At 54.1% G+C, this 20,196-nt stretch overlaps 1 protein-coding gene across 1 annotated transcript; it reads left to right on the forward strand.

The window, feature by feature from the left end:
• Positions 1–1,232: 1,232 nt before the first annotated feature.
• On the forward strand, positions 1,233–18,908 carry LOC140711173 (SH3 domain and tetratricopeptide repeat-containing protein 1-like). Its single transcript, XM_073014085.1, is given in 9 exon segments — positions 1,233–4,238; positions 5,800–6,315; positions 6,318–6,680; positions 10,721–10,901; positions 12,072–12,228; positions 13,804–13,926; positions 14,546–14,702; positions 15,659–15,855; positions 18,510–18,908. Coding segments are annotated over 8 exon segments (1,749 nt in total). The 5' UTR covers positions 1,233–4,238; positions 5,800–6,098; the 3' UTR covers positions 18,864–18,908.
• The last annotated feature ends 1,288 nt before the right edge of the window (positions 18,909–20,196 follow it).

Consider the following 20,196-nt stretch of genomic DNA (forward strand, 5'->3'; position numbering starts at 1 on the left):
CTAAAATCTGGGCTGGAATCACAGAAGGAAGACTTGGGGAAGCAATAGATTCCCTAATCCAAAGCTGGTTTTTCATGAACCTAGAAACAGGACCAAGAGAAGTGAATTTGCCTAAGGCCCTGACAGTGTCTCACGGTAGCATTTGAACCTAGCAGTTTCTTGACCTATTTCTTTAAATGATTAGTCATGCTTCCTCTGATTCCTATATAAACGTATTCCTCATTCATTCTTTTGTTTCAGTGAATTATTGCGGTGCTACCACGTAGCAGTATTTGAGTCAAAATGTGGCAGTGTTTATCCCTTTCCAAGGTTTTTAGTTGCACAGTTTGTCAAAGTTGTGCTAACAGTTTCTTGTTGGTTGCAAGGTGTCCTTTCAGAAGCCAATTGTGTGGTGTATTTATATTGATTGTTGGAGGTAGTTTGGTTAGAACCTACTTTGAGTGGCTGGCGTGGGCCTGGGGGACAATAACAGCTGCCTGCTTCATGGGCAGAGATGAAGTAATTGCTTCCTGGGAAGTACCATCCTCCTGGCCACACTCTCCAGCCCATTTCCTTTGTGGTGGTTTCCTTGCATCTGCATGGTTCTGGCTTCATGTGAGTCTCTTTTATTTTAGCATATGACTTCAGGCTGTGGGGAAGAATGGCCATTTTAGCACAGAGATGCACACAAAGGAACAACTGGCTAAATGTGAGTGAAGACATTCTTGGGGGGGGATTCATTTCTTTTATTCTGTAACAGGCAATCTGGGAAACATTCTGGACAAGTGGCCTGTGGCCTGCACTGTCACAGCTCCTCCCTGCAGGATCGCAGATGTTTGGAGATTGTAGTGATAACTGTTATCATTGAGAATGCCATTCTCACAGGCTCTAATAAGTCAGGATTTATTCAGTGTGAATTTGTTAAAGACAACTGTATTTCTAGCCAAATCCATGGGAGATGTTTCTCCTGGCAGTGTTGCTGGGGGTATTCCCGTGGCTTAGTCTTAGGGGAGCACACGCCTTTGAATACTGCTGAAGCTGTGAGTACCCAAAGCGCACCGGAGTACTTTTGCCATACGGGGTGTTAGTCACTGATACACGTCTCAGTCAGACCTGATGGATTCTTGACCCCTTCCTTTCTTAATTTTTTAATTTTTATTTTTTATTTTTGTTTTTTAAGAGCACAACCCCTCAGGTGGCCACCATGAATCTCTGGTGTTTTCAGTTGGCTGCAGCCTATTTGCTATCTCTGGTTCAAACATATTCGAAGTCTGATGATGCTTCCCTCTGTTGTTCTTCTGCTGTGTGACCTCCACGCATGCAGGGTTCAAGACTGTCAGAGCTGGGAGCCACCTTCACAACTCCCAGGGTTTCCAGAACCTCCTTTATCTAGCCCTGGGGATGGAAGAGATGTCATCAGAGACGGAGGCTTATTAGGTTTACATGCCATTGATAACGAATGAGGAGGTTTTCTTTTATATAAGGGGAGCTTCTTATAATGTGCTTTAGTAGGGTAAAGAAGCTTTTGAGGTTTGCTTTCTCTGGAAAGATAATTTGTGATCCTGCTGTTGCTTTCAACAAAAATATCATTTGCATACCAGTGCATGTTGTATTACTGAGCACTGGCTGACAAACGGTTCTTAACTCGTCATTCACTCCGCCACTGATTTTTGAATGGCATATGTGTGCCAGCTGTAGTAGGAACTTGCTAGACTCTAGAACTAACCCTTATGAAATAGGGGTCCTGGCAGAAGCAAATACATATAACTATAAACGTTTGAGGGGATATCAGAGGGGGTGCCTATAGGTGCAAACTTCGTTCATTCATTGTCCCATCTAGGAGGTTTTGTGTCTTAGCAGCGTGTTCCATAGCAACACATCCCTCTATCAAAATATTCATCGTATTATTTTGAAATTCTGTGCTTAGATGTGTGTTTTTCGGACTAAGTTTAGAACTGGTTAAGGACAAGCTATGGGGTACGTATTATATATATCTACACATACACATATATTTATATATATATACATTACCATTGTAAATATAGTATATATTTATATATATACTCATATATATATTTCTCCCTCTCTATATATACATACACACCACACACATACACACACACACTTCTACTGCCAAGCACAGAAAGTCAAAACTCGGCAAGGGTTCTTTTAGTGTTCATGAAAAAATAGATGTGTTAGTTGAGAGTGTCCTTAAGTTGCCAGGGGAAAGACAGGATGGATTCACAAAGGGAGATAATGTTTTTTTTTTTTTCTTTGTTTAACTCTTGAATTCGAAATAATTCAGACTTATGGAAAAGTTGCAAAAATAGTACAGACAATTCCCATATACTCTTCCCTCAGATTCCCCAAACATTTCACCCCATTTGTACTTTCCCTCTCTGTGGATATAATTTTTTTTTTTTTCTGAAATGTTTGAGAGAGGAAGGTAGAATGCAGGGCAGGGTGAAAGGTGGAAGGAGAGACGTGGGTTGGGAAGCTTTTTTTTTTTTTTTTTTTTTTTTTAAACCTTCTAAGATGGAGTTTCGCTCTTGTCACCAAGGCTGGAGTGCAATGGCACAATCTCGGCTCACTCTAACCTCTGCCTTCTGAGTTCAAGTGATTCTCCTGCTTCAGTCTCCCGGATAGCTGGGATTACAGGCGCCCACCACCATGCTCGGCTAATTTTTTATATTTTTAGTAGAGGGGTTTCACCATGTTGGCCAGGCTGGTCTTGAACTCCTGACCTCTGATGATTCACCTGCCTTGGCCTACCAAAGTGCTGGGATTACAGGCGTGAGCCACTGTGCCTGGCGATTGGGAGGCTTTTGCCGTAACCCAGAGTGCTATGATGAGGGCTGGACCTGGTTGGAAATGATGAGGAAGGTGAGAAGTGGTTAGGTCTGGCACATATTTTGAAAGGAGAGTTTAAATGGGTTGGATGACAAGAGAGAGAAAAAGAAGTATTAAGGATGATGTCAAGGATTTTGGCCTGAGTAACTGGAAGACTAGAGATGCTGTTATTGGGATCGGGAAGACTATGGGAGGAGTGGGTTATAGTAGGGGGAATCAAAAGTGTGTTTTCCGCATGCTAAATTTGAGGTCCAAAAAGGGATGTCAAGTAGTGTTGGCTGGGCGCCGTGGCTCACGCCTGTAATTCCAGCACTTTGGGAGGCTGAGGCGGGCAGATCACCTGAGGTCAAGAGTTCGAGGCTAGCCTGATAATTATTAAAATCGATGATTGATGTTTGCTAATTAATCATATTATTGCTTCTAATACTGCAGGGGGTTCACACCTACCTGTGATGTTGTTCCTAATATCTAGGGACAGAGAGCATGATTTTAGTTTTAATACCACAGTAGGTATACACTCACCCTGTGACACTGATCCTAATATTGAGAGGGGTAGAATATGACATGACTCCCAACATAGCAATGAATGAACAGCCACCCGGTGATATTGCTCCTGATATTCATGGAAGAAGCGTATGATATTACTCCCAATATCCCAGGGAGGGTACAGCTCTTCTGTGATATGGTTCCTAGTATCTGGAGGGGGAGAGGATGATAATAATTCCAGTATCGCAGGCTGTGTTCACCCACCCTGTGATATTGTTATTAATATCCTGGGAGAGGAAGATATGATTCCCCATAGAGCAGGAGGCGTACACCCAGCCTGGGATATTGTTCCTAATATCCATGGAGAGGAGAGGCTGATGTTACTCCCAATATGGCAGGGGGTGTACATCCACCCTGTGATATTCTTCTTAATATTCCAAGGCTGAGAGGTTGATATTACTCCTAGTATCTCAGACACCGTACACCCCCGTGTGATACTCTTCCTGATATCTGGAAGGGGAGAAGATGGTATTAATCCCCATATCGCAGGAAGTGAACACGTACTCTGTGATATCTTTCTTAGTATGCAGGGAGAGAGAGGATAATATTATTCCCAATATTGCAGAAGATGTACACGTCCCCCCGTGATATTGTCCTTAATATTCCAAGGCACAGAAGACGATGTTACTCCCAATATCGCAGAAAGTGTACACCACACAGTGATGTTGTTCCCATGATCCAGGAGGGAAGAGGACGATATGACTTTCAACCCTTGCACCCTGCAATGCTCTCATCCTGCAACACCGACACCAGCTCAACCTGACATGGGACCAGAGGTGCTGGCTGGGGGTGTTCATTGCTTCTCTGTTCTCCCTTGCCAGACTCAGTAGAGGAAGCTGAGACCGAGCAGCCGCAGGAACAAGGTAGGTTTTGCCCGTGGCTCAGGCTTCTCTGGTTATGAGCTGGGCTTTGGAGTAATGGCAGGGGAGGGGACAGAGGTGAGTACGGTGGGCATTGGATGCGGCTGTCACCCCTCTGTGGTGTGGGCCGGGGACTTGAGGGACATCGCCTGAGGTGGGCCTGAACCTCCCGTCTACTCTGACACTGGAGGCCGTGAGGTCCCACATTTCTTCCAATGAACATGCTGACCCCCGCCTGGTCCCCAACCGAGATGGGGCATCCTTTCCACTGCTGGGACCCACATGTAGCTGTGGGTTCCTTTTTCATGACCTGGAGAAGCTGCAGTTCACCCTGTGCTCTGCCTCAGAGATGGGAGGCCACACTGCCCTCAGCGGGTAGCAGAATTCAGAGCCTTAGGTTGCAGGGGCCTCAACTGAGGTCCCTGAAGGGTCTTCTCCTTCCTGAGGGGAGCCAGGGGGGAAGGGAAGGCTGTTGTAGGTTTGCCTCAGGGAGGGGGTGGTTCCACCCTCTGCCAAAGTCACTGGAGCAAAGGCACGTGGCTCTCCAGCTGCCCCGGAGGCCAGGGTAGTGGCTGGGAGGGGCTGTGTGCCTCTGCTGGGTGGGGGCGATTTCTTAGCTAATCTAGTGTAGTCAAGTCAGACATTTGCCTCTAAATCATATTTATTTATTTTTTTAATTCTAAGGCTTTACAGATGAATAAGGAGGCAGTTTGTATTGAACATATTTTTTGCATGTGAGCTTGAAACAGAGGGTCGGTTTAAAGCTAGGTTTTTCCCTTCCCAGTAATGCCTCCTTTCATCCCAGGTTTTCCAACAGGAAATGCGCTTGTTTGCTCACCTCTGGGAGGGGGCTTTGGCTAGGAATCCACCAAAGCCAGCAGACACCAGTGGGCTGCTGGAGCAGTCTGGCCTTTGTTAACCCTTTAGGAACCGTGGGCTTCAGGTTTTCAGACCATCCACGGTGAAGGTGGCCACAGGGGCCTGGAAGCTTTCCCATCCTTCCTGCAGGGATGGTCCGTTTCCCTGCACGGAGCTGGGCACATGGGTACAACACCCCTGTCCTGTGCCGTCGGTGGCTTTACCAATTTTGCATAGCAGCTTTTGAGCTGATCCATAGCTCTGATTGGCTGTTGAGGATTTCATGGATTCCTGTACCCCACCGGGGGGCCCAATATGCTGACAGAAGTTACATTTGTAGTTGTGGTGCTGCATATTCATGGGTCCAGTTAGAAGGCTTTGATTCTTTCTAAAGGGAAAGGCATCTCTGAGGGGTCACTGTTCTGACACAGTCTCCTAAAACCTTGCTGTCAGGTGGGCGACAAAACAGGACAGGAGGGTGATTTTGTAGGAGAGTCGGGCCACGGGCCTGCGTGTTCTCTCTGTCCCCGTAGTGCCGGAGTTCGTACGTGCTCCAGGCCCCGAGTTTGCGTTGCACATAATTCTTAAGGGCTCATGGCAAGCTGCGCCGGGGACACAGAGGGCAGGGATGGGGGGACCCTGCCCCCAGTGGACCAAGGACTCACTGCCGGACTCTAATATGTCTAGGTGTTTTTGTGACTTGCAGAAATACCTCCATCTTGTCTGGGCCTGGATCCACAGGAGACCCTGTCGAAGGTGAAGAATGTTCTGGAACAATGCAAGACCTGCCCAGGCTGCCCCCTGGAGCCAGCGTCCTGGGGTCTCTGTGCGGCATCCAGCAACGTGAGCTTGCAGGACCCCGAGGACCCCTCCTTCTTCTTGGAAGCTGAGGACGACTGGGAGGACCCAGAGGCCCTGAGCTCACTGCTGCTGTTCCTGAACGCCCCCGGGTACAAGGCCAGCTTCTGTGGCCTGTACGACGTGGCACTGCCATGGCTGAGCGGCATGTTCTGCAGCTTTAGCGACGAGGAGGAGCTGACTGAGTGCCTGGCACATGCCCGAGGGGCGGCCAAGAAAGCTGGCCTCTTCATGACCAGAGTCCGTGCCATCGTGGACTGCCTGGTGGCCCTGGCCTGGCTTCACGTGCTTCATGGACAGAGCCTGGTGACCCTGAACATCCTGCAGTCTGTCCAGGATGCAGTGGTGGCCAGAGAGGACCAGAGGGTGTAATGGCCAACATGCTGGCCGTGGCTGTGAAGAGGACAGGCCGGACGAGGCAGGCAGCTGAGGGCTACTACTGCGCCTTATGAGCGGCTTGGGACCTGGGCCATTGGAGGAACCAGGCAGTGGTGCTGGCCAATTTCGGGACCCTGTGCCTGCATGCAAGTGGCAGCAGGCTGGCCCAGCACTACCTCCTGGGGACCATGCGGCTGTTCTCGAGGCTGCCCTGCAGGGAGTGTGGCCGAGACTTCACCCACGTACTCCTGCAGCTGGGCCACCTCTGCACCCGCCAGGGCCCAGCCCAGCAGGGCAAGGGCTACTATGAGTGGGCCCTTCTGGTCACCGTAGAAATAGGCCATGTGGAGAGTGAGTGCCCTAGTTCCTCCTGTGAGCCTTCTGGGGCCACTCGGGTCAGGGCTCACCTGGGGTTTATGATTCAGAAACAAGTGGTGGTTTTTCTACCATCGAAAGTGCTGAGCCATGTCCAGCAGCAGATGTTGGCAAGCGCCCTGGAGACAGGCGGTTCCCATGCAGGGCCAGGCCCTCTGTGGCCTACTGAGGCAGCCAGCTCTTCCTGGTTTGCCCAGGGACCATCCTGCCTTGGGCACTGAAAGTCCTGCATGCTGGGAATTCCTAGACATAACCCTGGGATCAAGGCAGGCTCGGCTGCGCTGGGACTTCGGGCCCCACCATGAGCCAGGCCCTGAACACCAGTTCTTGTGCCCGTGTTATCTGCTTGGTATGTTGGCAGCCTGCGCACCTGTCATCCCACTTCACAGAGGACACGGGGGCGGGTGATTGCCCAAAGCCGCAGAGCAGTTCATGCAAAAGCAGCTCGTTGTGCAGTGTGCCAGGCCCCACCCACAAATGGGGCTTGTGGGGTCCTCGGGTGGCAGAGACTGAGCGTGGGAATGTGAGCTTCAGGCCACAGAAGCCACAAAAGGGTGAATGGCGTGATGGCGGGGCAGCACTTGGCCCTGGGTTAGGGAAGCCTCTTTAGTCTAGAACCAGAGGGTTGAGAGCATTTAGTCAAGTAATAGTTGGTGGAGGAGAGGCTGGTGGTGTAGCCTGTGTGAAGGCCTAGGGGTGAGAGAGTGGGGGTGAGTGAGTGGGAATGAGTGGGGTGTGAGTGGTGGTGAGTGAGTGGAGGTGTGATGGAGTGAGTGGGGATGAGTGGGGGGGTGTGAGCGGGGATGAGTGGGGTGTGATGGGGTGAGTGAGCGGGAGAGTGAGTGGGGTGTGAGTGGGGGTGAGTGAGCGGGAGTGGTAGCGGGGTTGAGTGGGGTGTGATGGGGTGAGTGAGCGGGAGAGTGAGCGGGGATGAGTGGGGTGTGATGGGGTGAGTGAGCGGGAGTGTGAGTGGGGTGTGAGTGGGGGTGAGTGAGCGGGAGTGGGAGCGGGGATGAGTGGGGTGTGATGGGGTGAGTGAGCGGGAGTGGTAGCGGGGTTGAGTGGGGTGTGAGCGGGGATGAGTGGGGTGTGAGCGGGGATGAGTGAATAGGGGTGAGTGAGCGGGAGTGGTAGCGGGGATGAGTGGGGTGTGATGGGGTGAGTGAGCGGGAGAGTGAGGGGGGATGAGTGGGGTGTGATGGGGTGAGTGAGCGGGAGTGTGAGCGGTGTGAGTGGGGGTGAGTGAGTGGGAGGGGTAGCGGGGATGAGTGGGGTGTGAGTGGGGGTGAGTGAGCGGGAGTGGTAGCGGGGTTGAGTGGGAGTGGGAGCGGGGATGAGTGGGAGTGTGAGCGGGGATGAGTGGGGTGGGAGCGGGGATGAGTGAACAGGGCTTATGCAGGGAGGTGCAGAGTTGGGAGGGGGTGGGTTGGGTGCTGGATGGTGAGAAGCTCTTCTGGAGCGCTAAGCAGGGCCTGGGGCCTCAGGCTGTGGCTTGGCCTTTTCCCCAAGAGCACTGGGGAGCCATGGAGTGCTATCGAACAGTCACTGCAGACGGAGCAGTGAACGGACAGTAGGTGGGCAGGGCTGTCCGAAATCTAGGCCACAGAGAATAGATGAGGAAGTTGAGTCCAGGGAAATGGCTGAGACAAGGGATACTGTTGTGGGTCCCCTCTGTCTTGCAGCGCTTTGTCATGGCATAGTGAGACCACTCAGAGGTGCCTCCTGTGACCTGGACCAGAGCCCCAGGGGCTGTGACCAAACCTGCCCATTTCCAGCACAGGCCTGGCACCCACTCCTGGCCCTAGGAGGGATAAGATTTTGGAAAGGACCGTGTGAAGGGGCCCCGGTCCCACACATCTGCCCAAGGAGGGTTGGGGGGTTCAGACCCAGGCTTCTTCCCCAGGGACATTCTCTTACTGGAAGGAGACCTTCCAGGAACCCAGTGCCCCAGCCCCCACTGCAGCCTCCAGTGGCTCTTGGCACAATAGCCTGTGGTACCTCCTCCTACGAGGCCCTCCCCGGGGTGCTGGGGGATTCAGACTTGGAAATGCAGGCCAGGGAACGGGGATCATGCTTCCCTGTCTCCCCACCCTGCGCTGAACGATCGAGGAGACCAAGGGCGGGGCTGATACCCCACATGCTTCCTTGGGGTCATTTTTGAGTCACTTTCGGTAGTTTGTGTCCTTCTAAGAATTTGGCTGTTGTGTCTAGATGGTCTGGTTTGTTGGTGTACAATTGTTCGTAGTGTTTTCGTGGAATCCTTTTATTTCTGTCAGGTCGGCAATAATGTTTCCTTTTCATTTCTGATTTTAGAAACTTGGGTTTGTAATTTTTTATTTCTTCATTTTTATTAGAGATGGGGTCTCATCATGTTCCCCCGGGCTGGTCTTGAATGCTGGCCTCACGATCCTTCCACCTCAGCCTCACAAAGTGCTGGGATGACAGGCGTCAGCCATGGTGCTCAGTCTCTGATTTTAGTCATTTGTGTCCCGTCTTTCTTTCCTCGGTCAGTCTAGTGAACAATTTGTCAATTGTGTTATTTTCAAAAAACCCACCTTCGGTTCTGTTATCTCTTTTGTTTTTCCATTCTCTGTATTTTTACTTTCCATTTCCACTCTCACGTTTATTATTTTCTTCCTTTTATTCACTTTGGGTTTAGTTCTTTTTCTAGTTTCTCAAGGTGGAAGGTTAGGTTTTTGATTTGAGATTTTTCTTCTTTCTTTGAATGTAGACATTTACAGTTATAAATTTCCCTTTCAGCACTGCCTTAGCTGCATCTTGGAATTTTTGATACGTTGTGCTATTTTTATTTTTAAAGACAGAGTTTTGCTCTATTGCCCAGGCTGGGGTGCAGTGGTGCAATCTTGGCCCACTGCAACTTCTACTCAGGTTAGAGCCATTCTTATGCCTCAGCCTCCCGAGTAGCTGGAATTACAGATGTGCACCACTCCACCCGGCTAATTTTTGTATTTTTTTTAAATATAGAGACGGGATTTCACCATGTTTCCCAGGCTGATCTCAAACTCCGGGACTCAAGCGATGCTCCTGCCTCGGCCTCCCACAGTGCTGGGATGAGAGGCGTGAGCCACCGCACTGGCCGGGGCTGTGCGTTTGTTTGCATTCTTCTCAAATTAGTTTTTGGTTTCCCTGCTGGTCTCTTTGACTCACTGGTTGTTTAGGAGTGTGTAGTTTTCACATATTTTTTGAATTTCCCACATTTCCTTCACTGTCGATTTCCAGTTTTGTGCCAGTACAGCTGAAGAACACCTCTGCTTTGGTCTCAGTCCTTCTCCATTCACTGAGGCTCGTTTTGTGGCCTGGCACATGGTCTGTCATGGGGAATGTCCCATGGGTGCTCGAGAGGACTGTGTATTCGGCTGTTGTTGGGTGGCGTGTGTGACAGATGTCCATTCGGCGTACCTGGTTTCCTATGTTAATCTCCGGAATGTTTCTGACACTAGAAAATCAGGCTTTGGGAGAGGCCAGTGAGCCTGTGGCTAGGGAGCCTGGTTGCATGAGAGAAGCATGTGTGGGAACGCCAGGGGCCAGCTTTGAATCCCATTCCCCCAACATGATGCCATGTGTGGCAGACGTGATGCTTGGCTTTGCTCTCTCAGGGTTCCATCTGTGACAGGGGCCACTTGTGCCCCTGGCCTCATCAGCTCAGGCTGAAGGCAGCCCTGATCCTGGCCAGAGGGTCTTTGTGAAGCAGAAATAGATGGCCTGGTGCAGGTGCCAAGCCCCTGCTGTTCACTCTGTGTCCATCCACAACCTCGGCCCTGGGAGTTGTAAAGAAGGCCGGCCTGTACCATGAGCATCTGCACCAAGATGTGCCCATGTCACAGTGTGCTTGGCGTCTGCCCTGGCACAGGTGCATGGCCTGTCTGCGCTCAGGCGCCCCGCCTATGGGGCCCAGGCTCACAGAGGTGTGAAGGAGGCAAGCAGGGGCCTCTGAGCCCAGCCAGCCTCGCTTCGATGCTGGGAGACTAACGTCTTCCATTTTGTCTTCTGCCCAGACCAGCTGCGGGCCGTCCAGTGGCTGTGCTACTTCTACAGCGCCGTCATGCCCAGCGAGGCCCAGTATGTCATCTACCACGATCTCCAGCTCTCCCTGGCCCGCAAGGTGGCCGACAAGGTGCTGGAGGGGCAGCTCCTGGAGACCATCAGTCAGCTCTACCTGTCCCTGGGCACGGAGCGGTAAGGGCTGGCTTTGCAGTGGTGGAGGTGGGGGCGGGCAGGGAGAAGGGCACAGGGAAGCTGGCCCAGGGCCCAGCAGCCCCTCTCCTTTTGATCATTTGGTGCTTTGGCATCAGATGCTTTGAGCTGGCCGGCCTGGGGTCATCCCAGGGCTGCTGCTGGCCCATGAGTCCCAGCTTGAGCCTCCCTTGTTGGGGCAAAGGTCACCTCAACCCCAGCAGAGGCAGTAGGTGCACTCTGGGCTGTTCTTCCTACTATGGTGGCTTTTGTCATCTTACCTGTGCCTGCCCCGAATCTTCACTCCTGGGCTTCGTCTGTCCCCTTAAATGTGACCACAGCAGCCACCTGTGGCTTCTCTCCCACAGAAGACAGAGCCAGTTGTGTCACCTGCTTCCCTGGGGCAGGGTTTCAAGGTCTCACATCCCATATTTGGCCTAGTCAGCTTCCCCCAAGCATCCTGACCTGGTGGGGTAACCATGGCCCTGGCCACCCCACCCATAGGGCCCAGTGACATTGCTGCAGTCCCAGCCCCTTGAGTGTTGGACTTACTGAGAGAGCAGAGAAGGAGCCAGATTCCATAGGGACCTGGGAGACTGACTGTAGTCTTGGCCTCAAGTTCACAGAAGGAAAATGGGACAGTGTGCTAGAGCCATGCTTCTCAAAGTGTAGTCCCTGGACCAGTAGAGCAGCATCCATGTCACCTAGGAGTTTGTGGCAAGTGGGAGTTCTAGGGCCTGCCCCAGGCCTGTGGAGCCGGAAGCTCTGGGGGCAGGGCCAGCAAGCTATAAGGACAGGCCTCCGGGTGACTGTGATGCCTGCACACCTTGAGAACCATCGACCTAGATAGCCTCTGAACACTAACGGCTCCTGGTGCGTCTGGAGAAGACACAGGCCATGACTGGGAGGCAGGGGAGATGGACTAGCACACTCCTCCTGCCACAGGGCAGCATGATGCTCGATTCCCTCAGAAGGATGTCCTTCATCTTTTCCATGCCGTGTGTGTTCACTCTGGCCATCCCAGCAGCCTGGGAAGGGCAGAACACTGCACACACAAGAGGGCCGTTCCCAGTCCCCACATGCCAGATTCATCTGTCATCAGACCCACGGGAGGAGGCAGACTGGTTCCAGGAGGATGAGAGCCCTTGTTCTGACACCTGTGTCTGATTCCAGTGATTCCAGGGCCTACAAATCCTCTCTGGACTACACCAAACGAAGTCTGGGGATTTTCATTGACCTCCAGAGGAAAGAGGAGGCACATGCCTGGCTGCAAGCAGGGAAGATCTATTACCTCCTGCGGCAGAGCGAGCTGGTGGACCTGTACATCCAGGTGAGTGGCAAGGGATGCAGGAGGACTCCTGTGCTGTTCACTCTCTGTCCATCCACCCATCCATTCACCCTTCCATCATCTATTTACCTGTTCATCCTTCCATCCATCCATCCATCATCCATCCGTCTGTCCTTTCATCCATCCATCATTCATCCATCCTTTTATCATCCATCTATTCACCCGTCTATCCATCCATTCACCTGTCCATCCACCCATCCGTTCATCCTTCCATCACCTATTTACCTGTTCATTCTTCTATCCATCCATCATCCATCCATCCATCATGCATCCACTCGCTTGCTCATCCTTCCATCCATCCATCCATTCACCTGTTCATCCATCCATCCCTTTATCATCCATTGATTCAGCCACCATCCGTCCATCTGTTCGTCCGTTCATCCTTCCATCATCCATCCATTCACCTGTTCATCCATCCATCATCCATCCATCATCCATCCACCTACCAATTGATCTTTCCATTCATCCATCCTCTCACCCATCCATCCATTCACCGTTCGTCCATCCACCCACCCACCAATCTACCTATTAATGCATCCCTCCATTCATCTATCTGTCCATTTGTTTATCCATACATTCGTCTGTCCACCATCTATCCATCCACATGTACATACATCATCTACCCTCCACCCATCCATACATTATCTACCCACCCATACATACACACATCATTCCACCCACCCACCCATCCATCCATTCATCCATCCATCCATCCAAGCATTCATCTATCCACACACCCTTCCATCCATCCATGTGTCTTCATCTCCTCATCCATTCATCCATCCATCCACTCATTCCTAAGCCACTGCTGAGCACCTGTTGTGTGCCTTTTCCCTCCCTCCAACTGGTTCCCTCACATCCTCCTCCGGTGGCCAGCATCTTCTCCCTGAGGGCAGAGGCGCGGCCCCTCACAGTGCACAGCACTTGCTGGTATACAGCACATCCTCAAATAATGTGACCACTCAGTTAACACACAGAAGAACTTGCTCCAAGCGACACGTGGCACATCTCCTTACAAAATGAATCTATCATAGTGGCTGTTTTCAGAGGCTTTCCGAAACACTGTGTGATCTGGTACAAATTGTGAAGCCCAGGAGCCTGGTGAAGCTTTCATTATTGAGCACCTGCTGTATACCTCCTTGAGCTGAGGAGAGGGATCAAGAGCTCATGGCCAAGAGGGGACCAGGCCCACCCACAAACACTGAAACACTGCTGATGTGGCAGGGATGTGACAACGCAGAAAGGAGACAGGGGCTGGGCTCCCAGCAATCTAGGGGCCACGGAGACTGGTTTGAGTGCAGGGGGAGTGGGCTAGGGCTACCCCTGGTGGTAGGATTCACAGGTGTCGGGCTCCTGGGCTGCAGCTGCTCAGTCACCTCCTGGCACTCAGGCGCATCAGTTCATTGTCCTCATGCCAGTGGTGGGGGCAGCCTCCATGCACAGGGTCTGAAAAATGCTCAGGTGTACCTGTAGTGTGTGGGAGAAAAGAGGCTGGCAAAGGTGCGCGTAGCCACGTTGCTAGGTGTGGGTCTGGAGCGAACTTCTGTCTCCTTTCAGGTGGCACAGAATGTGGACGTGCACACAGGCGACCCCAACCTGGGGCTGGAGCTGTTGGAGGCAGTTGGAGACATCTTCTTCAATGGGCCCTGGGAGCAGGAGGAAGGCATGCCCTTCTACCGAGTGAGCTGGCCTGTGGGCTGATGTGGGTGGGCCTCAGTGGGGCACCTGGTGGTCTGAGGCATATGACCATGCCGCTGCCCGGGAAAAACGCTCGGAGCCTGGACGTGACAATTGCTCTACCCTTGTACCTGATGACCTCAAGCAACCATGAGTGGGAAGTCCTGTCCCCATCTTCCAGATGAGGAAACTGAGGCTCAGAGAGGCACAGGGACATGTCAAAGGACACACAGCATATCAGTGGGAGGCCCAGGTCTGCATGTACCCCGAAGTGGGACGACTTCTCCTTTCCTCTGAGCTCACAGTGTGGCTCAGCCCTGGGCACAGATCAGTGTGGTGTTTCTAGAGCAGAGAGGAGTGTTGGCTCCCCCCAGTCAGACCCCCAGTGCTCAGGTGGGAGAGGCTGGTTTGAGGCTGTCGGGAGTAGCTGGATGGGCCTCAGGTGACTCTTCAGCCCCCAACTTGGGTGTCTGAACTATGTGTTATCCCACAGCACAGAGCTGTGTCGAGGTGCAGGAGTAGCTGGGGTGTGGGAAGCTCCAAGCACATGTTTGAGCTCTGACGAGGACGCTGCGCAAGGTGGGTGCTGTGGGAAACCTGACCCCACCTGCCTGTGTGGTAGGACCAGGCCCTGCCCCTGGCAGTGACTACGGACAACCGCAGGGTGGAGCCGCAGCTACAGCTGTGCAGCAAGCTGGTGGCACTCCTGGTCACAATGGAGAAGCCACAGGAGAGCTTGGAGGTTGCCCACATGGTCCTAGCACTCAGCATCACTCTGGGTACGTCCCCTGAGCCCCCACCCTGCCAGGACCCACACTTTGCCAGAGCCCAGCCTCTGGGTCTGCAGGCCAGGAGCTGAAACAGCTGCTGCATTTTCCTGGTCTCCTGTCCAGGCAGGCAGATCTGCCCAACTGGCTTCCCCGTCCGGCTGTGGGGCACAGCCCGAGGTCTCTCACGCAGTGCAGAGCTCCCTGCCTGCCTGATTTCTGCTTCCTCTGCCTGTTCCCGCTGCTGACCACAAGGGCCGCCCAGTGTGCCCTCTGCCTTCCAGACATGCCAGGCATCTCGTTGGTCCCTGTATGTGCCAGGCTGAGTGGCACATTCCCTTTGTCTTGTGCCTTTCCCACCGTCATCAACCACACGGCTCTCTGGCTGATAAAATCCCAGTTCCCCTTCCAGCAGTCTGCCCCTTAAGGCCGGGCATCCCCTGGTGCTGTGCCAGGGTCGTCTGTCCCCCTCCAGAGACAGGGAACCCTAGGCAGGCCACATGTGCCAGTGCCTTGTGTCCTGTGGACCAGTACACAGTAGGTGTGCAGCTGACTTCCCAAGGTAGGGGGATCTGATCGTGACACACCCAGGAGGAGTCAGATGTCACATCTGTGGGTTGCCTGGAGCTGGGGTACCCAGGAGCACCTGAACTGCATGGGCTCCCCTGGTTAAAACCAGTGAGCAAAGGCAGGTGGCTATGTGTAGACACAGAGCTGGGCCATCCAGGTCCGACTTTGCCAAAGCCTCACAGTAGACAGGGGCAGGCCTTATTAATTCTGCTTTCCAGACGGGAAAGTGAGTCTGGGAACCCAGAAGGGAATGGCCAGAGCTGCCCAGGTGACCACAGGTGCCTGGAGGCAAGCCACGAGTGCTGCCTGGGGTCTGTATACCTGCTCCTGAGGGGCCTGTGCCCTGCCTGCCCCAGGGAGCCACGTCCTCACACCTGCCCCTTTGGCCTGCACCCCAGGGGACCGGCTGAATGAGCGCGTGGCCTACCACCGGCTGGCCACCCTGCACCACCGGCTGGGCCATGACAAGCTGGCGGAGCACTTCTACCTCAAGACCCTGCAGCTCTGCAACTTGCCACTGGGGTTCGACGAGGAGAACCTCTACTACGTGAAGGTGTACCTGATGCTCCGTGACATCATCTTCTACGACCTGAAGGTGGGAGGGAGGGGCAGGGCTCGGGGTGTTCCCAGTCCCCTTGGAGTGGGATCTCCACCCAGCCCCGAGGCCTGGGTTCCAGCCTTCCTTAGAAATGGCCCAGTGGCCGCCCTGGAGCTCTATGCCCGGCTGGAGGAGCCAGCAAGGTTAGCAGATACAATTCAGCTCCCAAGATGGCCAGGCCCCACCCTCAGGAACTCAGTCTCAGCCAGGGAGGCTGACACATGAGTGGGCAATGGTGGCCTCTGGGTTAAGAAGGAGGATTGTAGTCAGGGAGGCCCTCCTGGAGGAGGTGACATCAAAGCTGAGTCTTGACAGTCAAGTGTCAAGGTGCATTTAACAAAGAAAATAGGGTCGGGAGAAGGACATTTCGGAGGACAGCATCATCCTCACATTGAATCCACGTTGCAAGATCCAACCCAAATCCTGGCACCTCCTCTAGGAAGCCTGCGCAGGGTGCCAGCCTGCACGGAGCAACTCCTTCCTGGAGTCCCGAGACACCTTGAATCTTCACATCACCCAGGAAGGGTGGGGTGGGACCAGTATCTTACCATTGGGTTCACAAACAGGGAAACCCCAGCTCAGGGCAGGTGCAGTGGGGCGGGGCCCCAGCCAGCCAGGCTGAGGCCTTGCCGGGTCGGGTGTGTCTGGAGGGGACGTGCTGTGCTCTGTCTGCCCCAGCCTTGCAGGGCTGGAGAGCTGGGACTGGCAGACTCAGACCTGGGGTGTCTCTACCCCTCTGCCCAGCAGGCACCGCCCTTCCTTAGCATCACACCGGCACCGCGTCAGTACTCGTTATGGGCTGAGGGGCCCGGGCACTCCAGTCCAGGGGCCGAGATCTTGGAGGCCTTAGAACAACTTGAGGAGCGGGGCAGCCCTAAGACCCTGCCCTGTATCCCCCACTGCAGGCCTACAGCGGCCCGATATGCCTCAGCCCAGTGCTGGCGACACCTGGTGGTCAGATGTGGTCCCTGTGGCCTCCCAAGTCCCAGCCAGACATGGAGGTGCCAGGTGTCAGGCCTAGGGGGACGCTGCTCACTGCTCAGGGGCTTGCCTGGGACCCAGGGGGACGGGCCTCCCAGAAGAGGCCTTTCTCTCTCTTGGTCAAGCCTGCCGCCCACTCCGCCTGTCCAGGAGAAAGGAAAGCGCCAAGTAGTACCTGAGAGGCCAAAGTCCATGGTTGGGGTCGGGGGACAGTGGCCTCCTTCACCTCCTTCCCATGCACAGCCCTCTGGGCCTCATCGTGACTATGCTGTCAGCGCAGGCCAGCTTCCCACAGGGAGGCCCCCTTGGAATTCCCCAAGGGCGGCTGTCTTTCCAAGGCTACACCCTCCTCCTTGTATAGGAGGCTCTGGACCCAGGGCCCAGAGGAGTGGGAGAAAAAGCCGGGCTGGATGGGACCTGGAAGGTTGGCAGAGAAGCAGGGGTAAATGGGCATCTTTGCCAACTGCCTCTAAAATGGTGTCCCCTTTAGTCTACACATGAGAGTGAGCCCTGGAATAGGGTGGATTAGGTGTGTCCTGGCTCAGCCTGCCACTCAGTAGCTGCTGTACACACTACAGGCAGATGAAAATGCGCACAGGCACACACACAGGGACACGTACGCACAGGCACATGTAGAGACATATGCTTTGGCTGGCTCCTTCCTGTTTAGTTGGGAAGTCCCCACCCCTTCAGGAAGCCTTTGCCTTTCACCCCTGGCTGAGTCTGGGACCTCCTGGGCTTCCCTCTGCCACAGCCCGGGCCACCCTGTGTGGTCAGTGTTCAATCCCGAGGCCCTCAGACTGGGAGCAAGGACATTAGGCTCAGCCACGCACCCAGCACAGAGTCCAGTGTTCGGCTGGGCCGGGTGCATTGGATGAGCAGTGGCGGTGACTTGGGGCCTTCTCACGCCCCTGCTCCGTGTGTGGGGTGGGACAGTGAGGGAATGGACTGCTGCATCTTGGACTTTGTCATTGGGAGCCATCTTGAGATGGTAAAGAGGGACAGGCCAGGCATGGGTCTCAGAGAGGTCCCTTAGGTGACCCCCATGTGGAGGAGGAGCCTGGGGAGAAGCCGGGTGGGGGATGGGAGGGTCAAGGAGGAGGTCTGGGAGATGGCATCCCATCCCAGCGATGGTGAGTTTGAGCCAAAGATGCATTGACAATGGGAGTGGATATCTGGGGAGTCACATTCTGTCAATATTTCAGGGAACATTGCCAAAGAGGACACCTTAGAGATGGTTTTCTACCTGGCCTGGCCCGTGGAGGGCCTGGAAATGGTCAGCATGGACAGGGGCCAGAGGGGAGCCTGGGTCACTCAACACTGTGCCCCTGCTGTGGCTTGGAGCCACGGGTCCTGCATGGAACTCTCAGAGCAGGCAGGATCTGCCCTGACCTCAGCCCATGGGGAAAGCAGCCACTGCCTGCAGAGAGGGTGGCACTGGGGCAGGAGGCTTGGGGTGAGTGGGGCGTAGGGACAGTCAGGAAGTCTTCCAGGGGTATCAGGGTCGTCCCCACCTCCTGCAGCTGAGACCACAGCAGTGTCACAGGCTTCGGGGTTCATGGGGTGAGCCAGCATTGGCTGGACATGTGGAATGACCTGGAGACAGGAATGGCCTCTGGGAAGATGGGCTCCGAGTCCCCCTTTTGCTGAGCATGGCCTGTCTCCTTCAGAACCCGTTTGATGCAGCCAGGTACTACCAGCTGGCACTGGCAGCCGCCGTGGACCTGGGCAACAAGAAGGCACAGCTGAAGATCTACACGCGGCTGGCCACCATCTCCCACAACTTCCTCCTGGACAGCGAGAAGTCGCTCTTCTTCTACCAGAGGGCCAGGACCTTTGCCACCGAGCTCAACGTCCACAGGGTCAACCTACCTCCTCTGCCACCCTGCGGGTGGGCCCCTTGGTTGACCCCAGCCACCCTCGCTGAGGACAGCATCCAAGGGAGTGGGTATTGTGCAAGGAGGATGGTCTCCTGCCTCTCCTGGTGTCTCCCGTGGCTCATTTTCTGGGAAATGGAGGAATGAAAGCAGGGTTCATATAGCAATAAATTTTTTTTTTGCAATAACATACCGAAGTCCCCAGGGCATCCTTCCCTGTGTGCTTCCTGGGCTGGGTCTAGGGGCCAGCTCCTTCCCTGGTGGCAGCCCTCTGATCTTGGGGATGAGAAGGACCCTGAGTCCAACAGACCTGGGCCAGGTCACCATGAACCTCGGTTTCCTCGGCGGCCAGAGGGGAGATGGTGGTGGAACTCCCTGGGCAGGTCCCTGTTCTCCCTGCTCAGAGCTTTTACTGCAGGTCTCGTGCTGCTCTTGCCTTTAACCTTCAGGCCACTGTGCCCAAATGTGGGGGCTCCATTGAAGAAATAGAGGCACAGAGAGGTTAGGTGTCTGGCCCACCGTCACACAGCAGGTAGGGGCGGAAACGAAGAGCCCAGTACACTGACCACCACACCACCCTGCCAGCCTGCAGCCAGGAAGGTGTCCCCCATTAGGACCCAAGGTCAGCTCCTGGAGCTCTCTTGTGGTGTCAGGAGAGCCACAGGCCAGTGAGGGTGGCGACGGGGATCCCTCACTTAGTGTCCTCTGCTCCCAGACTTGGTTGGGCCGAGCCTGGCCAGTCCTACCTCTGGCCACTGGTCAGCCCTGCGGGAAGTGAGATGCAGGGATTTCCGCCTGTGTAGACGCTGCTACCCAGTATTGAAAGCCTTATCTGGGCTGACCCCAGCCATCCTCACATGCCCCTCCCCTTCTGGCCCCCAGCCCTCATCCCAGAGCCAGGAATCCCAGGTTTTCCTTCTTGGAATCTCTTGGCCCCAGGGAACACAGTTCACACGGTCTCTTTGCCAGTTTACACAAGAAAACAGAGGTTCAGAGACTATGGGTGTCTCACTTGATTCTCACGTACACTGCACTCTCCCAGGCCCCTCTTTTAAACACTTTAAATGAGGTGACTTTCACATCGCATGCAACTATTTCAACGCGAATAATGTGGTGGCATTTGTGCATTCACAGTCCTGTGCAACCACTCACGCCATCTAGTTTCAAAATGTATTCATCTCCCCAGAAGAAACCTCCCATCCTCACTAAGCAGTTACCCCTCCTTGGTATCCCCCAAGCCCCTCGTTTAATGGAAGGGGAAACTGAGGCCCGGAGAGAGACTTGCCATTAGGCGGAGCTCTGATAATAAGGAATCAGGCACCCATCTGCTGGTTCAATCCTGGGTTGGTTTTCCACCCAGCAGAGGTGACAGAGCCAGGAGGTTCTGGGACCCCATGCTTGCAGCCAGAGCCCTACCCTGAGCCTCCCCAGCAGGGGGCAGCAGAGAGCTTTCCAGAACCAGCAGCGGGTCAGAGCTGCT

Source organism: Chlorocebus sabaeus, unplaced genomic scaffold (assembly GCF_047675955.1).
Source record: "Chlorocebus sabaeus isolate Y175 unplaced genomic scaffold, mChlSab1.0.hap1 unalloc_scaffold_251, whole genome shotgun sequence".
Classification (NCBI taxonomy): Eukaryota; Metazoa; Chordata; class Mammalia; order Primates; family Cercopithecidae; genus Chlorocebus; species Chlorocebus sabaeus.